The sequence below is a fragment of the Bubalus bubalis genome, chromosome 9 (assembly GCF_019923935.1).
Source record: "Bubalus bubalis isolate 160015118507 breed Murrah chromosome 9, NDDB_SH_1, whole genome shotgun sequence".
In the NCBI taxonomy this organism is placed as follows: domain Eukaryota; kingdom Metazoa; phylum Chordata; class Mammalia; order Artiodactyla; family Bovidae; genus Bubalus; species Bubalus bubalis.
In genome coordinates this window covers 50,943,304-50,954,921 of record NC_059165.1, presented here as the reverse complement: position 1 = coordinate 50,954,921, position 11,618 = coordinate 50,943,304, and the positions used below count along the sequence as shown (strand labels likewise).

The window sequence follows — 11,618 nt, the reverse complement described above, 5'->3', positions numbered from 1 at the left end:
TTGAACTGTGGTGTTGGACTCTTGAGAGTCCCTTGGACTGCAAGGAGATCCAACCAGTCCATCCTAAAGGAAATCAGTCCTGAATATTCATTGGAAGAACTGATCCTGAAGCTGACACTCCAATACTTTGGCCACCTGATGAGAAGAACTGACTCACTGGAAAAGACCCTGATGCTGGGAAAGATTGAACTTGGGAGGAGAAGGGGACAACAGAGGATGAGATGGTTGGATGGCATCACCGACTCAATGGACATGAGTTTGAGTAAACTTTGGGAGTTGGTGATGGAGAGGGAGGCCTGGTGTGTAGCAGTTCATGGGGTTGCAAAGAGTCAGATACAACTGAACAATTGAACTGACTGACTGACTGATAGTATTATAGCTGTCCTGGGACCAGAACCTAGGTCTCCTTATGCCCAATTCATGCCCTCTCCTCTGCATCAAACTGATGATGACTTTCACTTACCATCAGACCCTGTTCATTCCCAAATCTAAAGGAGACTCCCAGAAATTCTGGTTGGATTCAGTAAGGGAAATTAAGCCCCATTCCCTAAAGCAGCTGTTACACTGCAAGCTCTTAGGAGGGTAATACTTATGTACCACCCTTGGGAAAACTGGGAAGAACAGGCACTCAAACACTTTTCTGTGGGATTTAATTCTCTTATAAAACCCCAATGGAGGAAAGCTGCTAGAGGCTAGCCCCTTTGGATGACTGACTGTCCTCCGGCCAAGAAGTCCTTCATATGACCATCTGAAGTTCCTCCTGTTTTAATTTAATGCTGTCTCTTTTTGTTCGGTCCCCCTGAGATGCAGAGAATTTATTAGCATGTATCTCATAAAACACCGGTAGAGCAGGAAATTACATTAATCTGATACAATTAGCTGCTCTGAAAGCTTTGCTGTTTGCTCTGCTTGCTTTATGGTTGCCAAGGTAATTGTAAATTGATTGTTTGATGACTTGCTCTAGGATCACTCTAGGTATTGATATTGAGACACTGACAAGCCCAAGTATGACTAGTAAGATACCTGATGGTGTAGAAGACTCTAGACCCAAAGGAACAGAAATATTCAACCTGAAGAGTAGGAGACTCTGGTGACCTCTAAGGGATTCTACCAAAATCTCAAGGACAATCTTGAAAGAGAGAGTAGACTTGTTCAAGTGCCCTCAAGGGGGCAGACTTAAGATCCATGGGTAGAAATTATCAGAAGATGGATTTCAGTTCAATATCTGGATAGTTGGAGAAACGCACACCAATGAAAAGAACTGGTGTGCTTGCTTTCATTAGAGATAGCTGTCAAAGAGTTTTGGCAGATGCACTATGTAAGGAGCTACCTAGGCTAAGAGATGCTTCATTCAAAAATCACTAACATCCCATCCAGCTATATAAGTCAATGATGAAAGTCATTTTCATCATCATTTTTCTTACTAAGGAATCAAGTTTTATTCCTTTCAAAAGTCTTTTTCACAAAAATTCAAATTAAAAATAAATTACTCATTATTTATATTCAAAGTGGCCTTTCACAATGTGATCTGATAAGACATACATTCTTTAAATACATTTTGATTCAAAAATAAGATTTCAATAATAGCTATCTCTTTTCCAAGGCAATATGCTAAGCTTTGCATGCATTTAGTCTCATTTACTGTAAACTTAATGAGGTAATACCATACAGAGATCATACTAAAGACAAACATTTGAGATCATCATTTAAAAAAAAAAACTATAGATTTTCTCAGTTTAGAGGATCATAAAGATGGAAAAAGTCTTCAAGATGGAGGTCAAAAATATTGTAAGCAATTATCCTTCAATTGGGAAGATCCCCTGGAGGAGGGCATGGCAACCTACTCCAGTATTCTTGCCAGGAGAATCCCCATGGACAGAGGAACCTGGTGGGCTACAGTCGATAGGTCACAAAGAGTCAGACACAACTGAAGCAACTGAGCACATCCCCCAATTATAAATAAATTTTTTGAAAAAGAAAAAAATACTGATGTCAAGTAGCTTACCATCTGTTTTCTTCTGGGAAACATTCAAGTCTTTCCTCCATTTTAAGTTAATTCTTGCATGTGGTGTATCATTGTGGTCTAGTTTCATTCTTTTGCATGTGTCTGTCCAGTTTTCCCAATGCTGTTTAATGAAGAAGCTGTTCTCTCCTCCACTGTATATTATTGCCTCTTTTGTTGTAAATTAATTGACCATATATATGCAAGGGTTTATTTCTGGGTCTTCTACCCTGTCCCATTAATTATGTGTTTGTTTTGATTACTACAGCTTTGTAATATAGCTTGAAACCAGAGAGCTTGATGACTCCCAATCTATTCTTCTTTCTCAAGATTGCTTTGGCTATTTGGGGTCTTTGTGGTTCCAAACACATTTTAGGATTGTTTGTTCTATTTCTATGAAAAATCCCGTTAGGATCTTGACATGAATTGCATTTCCATTTCCTTGTGTCTTCTTGAATTTCTGTCATCATTGACATCATTTTCTGATAGTTTGTTGTTAAGGATATAGAAACACAATTAATTTTTGTATGTTATTTTGTACCCTGCCACCTTACTGAATTCAATTGTTCTAACAGGTTTTGGGTGGCATCTTTAAGGTTTTCTACATAAAGTCATGTCATTGTTAGAACAATTAATTGCATTTCCATATCTTTAGCAACAAACTATCAGAAAGAGGAATTAAGAAAACCCCATTCGCAACTGCATCAAAAAGAATAACATGCCTGGGAATAAATTTGACCAAGGGGGTGAAAGAAAGACCTGTACACCGAAAATGATGTCAATGATGACAGAAATTCAAGAAGACACAAAGAAATGGAAAAATATTCTGTGCTCATGGAGTGGAAGAATTCATATCATTAAAATGACCATATTACCCAAAGAATGGACATCTTTGCCATCTTGTCCCTGATTTTAGAGGAAGAACTTTCAACCTTTCACCATGTAGTATGTTTGTTGTGAGCTTGTTATATGTGACCTTGATTAGGTTGAAGTACATTCCTTCTGTATCTACTTTGTATAAAACTCCTAGAAGAAAACATAAGTGGTAAGCTACTTGACAGTGATCTTGGCAAAAAATCTGTGAATCTGAATCCAAAAGAGAGGCAATAAAATGAAAACCAAACAAGTGGGACTACATCAAACTAAAAAGCTTCTGCATAGCAAATGAAACAATCAACAGAATGGAAAGGCAACTTATTGAATGGGAGAAAATATTTTCAAATCATATATCTGATATGAGATTAATATCCAAAATATATTAAAAACTCATAAAATTCAATAGTAAACAAGCAAACAATTTGATTTCAAAAACTAAGCAGAGGATCTGAGTATACATTTTTCTAAAGAAAGCATACAGATTAGTCAACAGACACATGAAAAGAAACTCAACATCACTAATCACCAGGGAAAGGCAAATCAAAACCACAATGAGCTATCACCTAACATCAGTTAGAATAGCCATTACCAAAAACAAAAAAAGCGTTGGTAAGGATGTGGACCAAAGGGAACTCTCACACACTGTTGGAGGAAATGTAAATTGGTGCAACCACTATGAAAAACAGTATGGGGTTGAGTTCCTCAAAAAATTAAAAGTAGATCTAACATATGATGCAATTATTCCACTTCTGGGTGTCTATCTGAAGAAAACAAAAACACTAAATCAAAAAGATGTATGTACCCCCATGTTATGTACAGCATTATTTACAATAGCCAAGATAAGGAAGCAACATAAATATACACTGATAGATGAGTAGATAAAGGAGATCTGATACACACACATAAATGGAATACCACTACATCATAAAAAAGAATGAAATCTTGCCATTTACAACAACGTGGATGAACCTTAAGGGAATGATGCTAAATGAAATGTCAGACAAAGAAAGACAAATGCATATGATTTCATTTGCACGTGAAATCTAAACAATAATACAAGTGAAAAACAAAAGAAAACAAAACAGAAGTCATAGATACAGAGAACAAAATGGTGTTTGCCAGAGGAGAAGGGTGATAGGGAGAGGGTAAAACAGGTGAAGGGGGTCAAGAGATACAAACTTCTAATTTTAAAATAAATAAGTCATGGGGATGTAATGTATACCATGGGGACTGCAGTCAGTAATATTGTAGAGCATACTTAAAAGTTGCCAAGACAACAAATCCTAAAAGTTAACTTTTAATGCATGGTGATGGATGGTAACAAGACTTATTGAGGTGATCACTTCACAATGAATACAACTACTGAATCATTACATTGTACACTTGAAACTGATGTGTTATATATCAATTACACCTCAACAACAAAAATAAGTGTTTTAAAAGATGGAAATAATCTTGCCTAAGCCAAGACCAGTCTAAGATTTTCCTAAGGCATCCAGATATTCATGTGAGAGCATTCCTTGGCTCACAGAGCCTTACTCCTCTTTAAACATTTGTTTGGTAAATCAAAATGTGACTTTTTTTCCTGTTTGGTAGGCAGGAAACGACAAATCAGAGTCTTAAGGGATTGACACAATATGTAGTTAGACACTATCAATCACCATAAAAGAGCCTGCTTTTCCTTACATCTAACAAAGGTACATTTAGAACTTTCCAGTTCAACTAAAACATGAACTCTCTAAGACCACAAGCCCAGTAAGCAGTGCTAGGTACACTCCTCCACTGGGAAATGAAGCTACAACATTGGGCGGTGAAAACATGTGAGACCAGGAACAGACCTGGACTCCCAATCTTCCCTGTCACCTTCGACCAGACACTTTCCTAATTTTCAAACTGGAAGCATGGAGAGAATAAATGATCTATTAAACTCTTTTCCATTCTAACTGTCTTTAATCTTACAATTCTAAAAAAGGAGGTCAGGTAAAAGACTCCTGGCATGAAGACATTTTGAAATTTCTATCAGCCACAGTGATACAAGAAAAAGAAAGAGGAAGAGATTGAGAGGGGTGCCCATTTGGCAAAGCTGATGAGGCAAAGGCCTGGAACTTTGTTGACATAAGCAGCCTCCCTTCTGGATTTAGTGTTTGTGGGTTTTTTAAAAGGTGCTTCCCAAAATAATCAACGTTAAAATTTTAAGTGACTTACATGTATATATAAATGAATCAATTAATGTTTGTCCTATAAGGGCTTTCTTTGTTCTTTTATTGTTATAAGAAGGTTAAACAATATGCTTATTTATTTCATAGCTTCACAAACAGGAAGGAGGCTTTAAATGGCCCAGTTTCACAATTTGGGGTAGATATATATTTAAAGAAATATTGCATAATTGCATAATGCACACTGCCTCTTCCTAAAATGCATCATACCAGAGCCAATTTTGGAAAACACAAATATGGGGTGGGTATATTTTGAAAACTATGTGAACATAATAGATTCTTAATTAATATGTGTGGCTTTTATGGGAAATATTTGTTATTTTAAGGCATCTGTCATGCAAAAACAATTTCTGCTAGTGAAGAAAGTTAAAAAGAGCATGTAGTTTAAATTTTGTTTCTGAGTTATTCTTCTTGTGTAAATGCCCGTGTTACTTTTGTCCTAAAGCATTTTAGTGTTCTATTAGAGAATACTAACAATATCTTCTAAACTACTAATTTATATAAATTTATGTATAACCTTTATTTGTGTGGCATTTATAAGTGCAAATCATAATTACATTTGTCATTATATCATCTGATTCTCATTCAGCACAATGGAAGTGACTTTATTCCTCATTTAGACATAGGGGAAATTAGGCTCCACATTTTTTATTTGCCTAAGGAATATGAGCTAGAAAGTTCTAAGATGAGAATTTGAAACCTGGTATTCCAATTCCAGTTGTGGTCCTTCTTCCCCATCCTCTATTCCTTTCTGCACTGTGGTGACACAATACATTGAAAGGATTAGAAGATGGATTTTAGAGTCAAACAGAACTGAGTTCACCTCCTGCTTCTGGCACTGCCTGGTCTTGTGCCCGTGGGCAAGCTATTTTCTTCTTTGAGACCATTTGTGAATTAAGCTAAAAATAGTTATACCCCACCCCACCCTAACAACACACCATGGGACTGTGGGAAGGATAAATGGAATAATGCATGAAAAGCACATAGCAGAACGTTCCATAAATGTTAGCCATTGTTATGTTATTATGTAATCTAGAAAATATGTTCAGTTACACTGCATGAAATACTTTCCATTTTTCAAAGACACAAATGATACATGGGAAATCAAACCCTGAAAATTAATTTTTTAAACAGTAAATTCATATGCCACATGCAAAGGATAGTATTTCATGGACAAAGATTCTAGTTTTTTAAGAGACGTTATCTTTTGCTTTCTGTGGTTTCAAAACATTTCTTAATGTTAACAACCTTCTTAATAATCTGAGCCATATGAAATTGTCATCTATTTAAAGTCAGATACCACCGAAAAGTGGCAATTTCATATGGCTCAGCCCAACAGATCAACAAACTGCCAAACAGAAGATTTTTCTAGTTGCAAAGGGATTATTGAAGAAGTTGAACTTGAAAATTATTTCATTTTCAACATATTCTCATTTTAACAGATAAGGAAGGAACGATGCCACGCTCCCTAGAATTAAGAATTAAAGCATACAACCTTCTCTTCCTATCCTCAAGCACATACATGTATACCCCAGCTCCAAATGAAATCCCAAGAGTAAAATTAGGTCTCAACCCCTGCAAATTCCCAAGGAGGGCACCAAAAGTACTGGACAGCAAGCATGCTGAGGAAATTGGCTGCTGTTAAAGTCACCACCTGTGGTCTTGCCAAATGTCTGAAAGGGAGTATACCAGGAGTCCTGTGTATTGGGGAAGATGGGGTGGATGTCCAGGGGGCAAGGGTAAAGAGTTTGGAATACCCAGGTGGGGAAGTCCTTCTCTGTGGCACACTGCTTGCCTCCAAGTGGGCGTTTGTATGCTATTTGTTTACTTCTTTTTGTCTGTATGTCCGTGTCTTTATGCTTCTGGGTGCTCCTGGTTTGCTCCTGGCCATGTCTCTTGTGTTGGACAGGGGTGACTTTGTGCCAGTCGGCTTCTGTGCCTGCGCGCTCGTTAGTGCGCTGGATGGGTGTGTCTGAGTGTCTGTGGCTGTTGTTCCGTATAAGTCTAAGCATGTATGTCGGGGTACAGTGTGCCTGCCTGTGCGTGTCTCGGTGGGTACGCTCATCTATTTCCGAATGCGAGGGAGTGCCGGAGTATTGCCATCTACCCTGAGACCAAGCAGCACAGGCGCCCCAGGCAGACAGGTAGCAGTCACGAAAGAACCGGCACCTTCTAGTTGGCTGGTAAGCTCGCCAGAGCCGGCTTCAGCCTCCGGGGCCAGCCGAGGGAGCCCCGAGGGAATGGTGGCCGACCCGCCCTCCTAGAGCAGTTGGGTCCCGCCCGGGCCAGCCCCAGGAGCAGGCAGGAGAGGGGAGGGAAGGGGCGGGAGAGGGCGTGGGCCTCGCCCCTTTGGGGCTTCCCGCGTTCTATTGGTTGAAAGTTCTAGCACGTCACGGGGAGGGCAGTTCCCCTAAAGTCCTGGGCACATAACGGACAGCGCGCACTCCGAGACGGCTTCTCCAGAGCGCAAGCTGGAACTGGCTGGAGCTGACGGACACTGCGAGCCCAGAGCAGCCCCGGAGCTGAGTGCACCACGCACCCCTACCACACCCACACCCACCCACGGCCGCTGAATGAGTCTTCCAGGTGCTCGCTTGCTGCCCGCAGCGCCCCGCCGGAGGTCCGCTCGCTGAGGGCGGCTGGTGCGCCGGCAGCCTGTGCGCTCACCTGCCAGCCTGCGCGCCATGGGGCAGCCCGGGAACCGCAGCGTCTTTTTGCTGGCGCCCAACGCAAGCCACGCGCCGGACCAAGACGTCACGCTGGAACGGGACGAGGCCTGGGTGGTGGGGATGGGCATCCTCATGTCGCTTATTGTCCTGGCCATCGTGTTTGGAAACGTGCTAGTCATCACAGCCATTGCCAAGTTTGAGCGTCTCCAGACGGTCACCAACTACTTCATCACCTCCCTGGCCTGTGCTGACCTGGTCATGGGCCTGGCAGTGGTGCCCTTTGGGGCCTTCCACATCCTCATGAAAATGTGGACTTTTGGCAACTTCTGGTGTGAGTTTTGGACTTCCATTGACGTGTTGTGCGTCACGGCCAGCATTGAGACCCTGTGCGTGATCGCTGTGGATCGCTACTTAGCCATCACGTCACCCTTCAAGTATCAGTGCCTGCTAACCAAGAATAAGGCCCGGGTGGTCATTTTGATGGTGTGGATCGTGTCTGGCCTTACCTCCTTCTTACCCATTCAGATGCACTGGTACCGGGCCAGCCACAAGGAAGCTATCAACTGCTATGCTAAGGAAACCTGCTGTGACTTCTTCACGAACCAACCCTATGCCATTGCCTCCTCCATTGTGTCCTTCTACCTTCCCCTGGTGGTCATGGTCTTCGTCTACTCCAGGGTGTTCCAGGTAGCCAAAAGGCAGCTCCAGAAGATCGACAAATCTGAGGGCCGCTTCCATGCCCAAAACATCAGTCAAGTGGAGCAGGATGGGCGGAGCGGTCTAGGACAACGCAGGACCTCCAAGTTCTACTTGAAGGAACACAAAGCCCTCAAGACTTTAGGCATTATCATGGGCACTTTCACCCTGTGCTGGCTGCCCTTCTTCATTGTCAACATTGTGCACGTGATCAAGGATAACCTCATCCCTAAGGAAATATACATCCTTCTAAACTGGTTGGGCTACATCAACTCCGCTTTCAATCCCCTTATCTACTGCCGGAGCCCAGATTTCAGGATTGCCTTCCAGGAACTTCTCTGCCTGCGCAGGTCTTCATTGAAGGCCTATGGGAATGGCTGCTCCAGCAACAGCAATGATAGGACTGACTACACAGGGGAACAGAGTGGATATCACCTGGGGGAGGAGAAAGACAGTGAACTGCTGTGTGAAGACCCCCCGGGCACCGAAAACTTTGTGAACCAGCAAGGTACTGTGCCCAGTGATAGCATTGATTCACAAGGGAGAAATTGTAGTACCAATGACTCACTGCTGTAATGCCGGTTTTCTACTTTTTAAGACACCCCTTCTCCCCAGTACCCTGCAACCAAACACTAAACAGACTATTTAACTTGAGTCTAATAAATTTAGAATAAAGTTGTACAGAGATGTGCAGGAGGAAAGATATCCTTCTGCCTTTTTATTTTTTATTTTTTTAAGTTGTAACAAAATATATTTGAGTCACTGTTTCTTGTACAGTTCAGTTCCTCTTTGCCTGGAACTTGTTAAGTTTATGTCTGAAGGGCCTCAGTCTCAAAGGACCTGGGGCTGCTATGTTTTGATGACTTTTCCTGCGTATCTACCTCATTGATCAAGTATTAGGGGTAATATATTGCTGCTGGTAATTTGTATCTGAAGGAGACCTTCCTTCCTGCACCCTTGGACTGGAAGATACTGAGTCTCTCGGACCTTTTGCTGTGAACATGGACTCTCCTCGCCCCTCTTATTTGCTCAAACGGGGTGTTGTAGGCAGGGACTTGAGGGGCAGCTTTGGTTGTTTTCCTGAGCAAAGTCTAAAGTTTACAGTAAATAAATTGTTTGACCATGACTTCATTGCACCTGTTTCTCCAAAACCCCTTGACTGGAGTGTGCTTGCCTCCCCCACTGGAAACTGCAGGTAACTATTTGTAATAACTGCCCGGTGACTTAATGTGGAATGACACGCACTGATTGCTTAACCCTTTCGTTTGCCTTTGAATCTGCCACTGCAAACCTGCGTCTCTTCTAACGCTGCTGCTCCCACATCAGTTCTTTCACTGTGTGCTCACCCAGCATAGCTCATCTTGCTCTTCTTACGAGTATTAGTCCTATGTTGTAACATCAGAAAGACTGACTCATAGAACTGGAGTTATGGGCATCTGTTGTGTGCTTCCATGTGCCTCTGCTGCCCACCTTCCAGTTCTACTTGCTTTGCAGCTGCTTATATTTTTATCTTTGTCTTTTCTCATAGAAGAGATCATACTGCATCAGGGCTTGGCATTTTGAGGATAAGGAAGTTCTTGTGAAAAAGTTGCTCAAACATAGCCCTGAAATTCCAAGGGAAATGAAAAAGTCATGGGTTATAGCGAGAAAAGCTGGAAAACATGTCACTGGTGAATACCTCATGATCTAGAAACAGGGTTTGAACCCTCCTGCTTTTGAACCGCTGTCCTTTTTTGCCCCCTCTCCCTGTGCCTCTAGTCACTTCAGGACAAATCAAGATTTCTCAACCTCGTACTTTTAACATTTTCAGCCAGAGAATTCTCCACTGTGGAAGACTGTCCTCCACATTGTCGGATGTTCAGCAGCAGCCCTGGTCTCTACCCACGAGATGCCAGGAGCATTCTCTGAGCTGTGACAACCAGAAATGTCTCTAGTCACTGCCAGATACCCCTACCTTGAGGGATGAAATTGCCCCTGGTTGAGAACCAGTTATGAACTTCAAAAACCTAAGCAGATGTTTCGATTCTGCCTAATATAACCACTTCATTTTGCAGAGCACCAGAGAGGCATTTTTCACACTTTACCCGGTTAGTGACAGACCCTGGGCCAGTGTTCTACTCCATCACGCTGCCTTCCACGCTTATTCACCAGCTGCCCACAGACTGACTGTGTGACATGAATCGTTTGAGAGGGTTTATCAATGAAGGCGAGGCCTCTGAGCCATTACTGCCTGTTTGTGGAGAGATTATAATACTGTTAAGAGGGACGTAAGGGAAAATCATGAAAGTAAACACATTTCTTTTCCCACCCCCTTTCTATTTTTGCCTGTGTGTTTGAGCCAGAGCTTGGCCCAGGTTTGACGGAGTGGATCGTCCTCCTTGGCAGCGCCAGCCGGGAGAAGGTTCAGCCTGCAGGGTTCGTTGCCATTTCACTCGCTTACAAAGCTGACTCTACTTCTTTCTTCTCTTCTATCCCAGCCAGGGTGCCCAACCAGAAAAGCATTAGTCTCCTCTGGTTCCCATCAGCTCAGTGATAGTGCGTTTCCAGGCGAGCCCTGACATCTCAAGAGAAAGTTAGCTGCCCGTGTTTCTAGAACATGCCATCAGGCTTCAGAGAGTGTGTGCCATTCAGCATTTCTGCTCTTTCTCCAAGGGCTTTCATACCTATTATCACATTCTTCTCCTGCTCTGGCCCCTGCACTCAGAGATGCAGGCAGCTTCTCCAGTTAATCTTCACACTCCTCATAGCCTCATGGGATCTTGGACTTGGAAGGAGAAAGCATAAAAAGCATTTGACATCCAAAGAGACTGAAAGCCTGCAAGGGGGAATGACCTGCCCAAGGTAAGAAGCCAAGGATGTGAGAGTCGGAGCTAAAGCCAGGGAACCCGGCTGTCATACCAGGAATGGCGTATTCTCTCCACCACATTGTCATTGAATTTTGCCCTCACCCTCAATCGTGGAAGCTTTTCCCTGGGGCTGTCACATTAACAAATTCATTTAAGCAGATGTTTTTATTTCTTTTGAGTCCTTGATAAAGAACACAGGCAGTACACAAATAATCTGCAATAGGGACAAGTGAAAGAATTATTCCTTTTTCTCAGCAAGTGTTCACTAGGATATCCTCAGCATTTAGAGAAACTGGAAGATTCCTTGACTCTT

General features: G+C 42.3%; 1 protein-coding gene across 1 annotated transcript; it reads left to right on the top strand.

The window, feature by feature from the left end:
• The first annotated feature begins 7,516 nt into the window (after positions 1–7,516).
• On the top strand, positions 7,517–9,585 carry ADRB2 (adrenoceptor beta 2). The gene has a single exon (XM_006052696.3). The coding sequence runs from the start codon at positions 7,779–7,781 to the stop codon at positions 9,033–9,035; it is 1,257 nt and encodes a 418-aa protein (XP_006052758.1). The 5' UTR covers positions 7,517–7,778; the 3' UTR covers positions 9,036–9,585.
• The last annotated feature ends 2,033 nt before the right edge of the window (positions 9,586–11,618 follow it).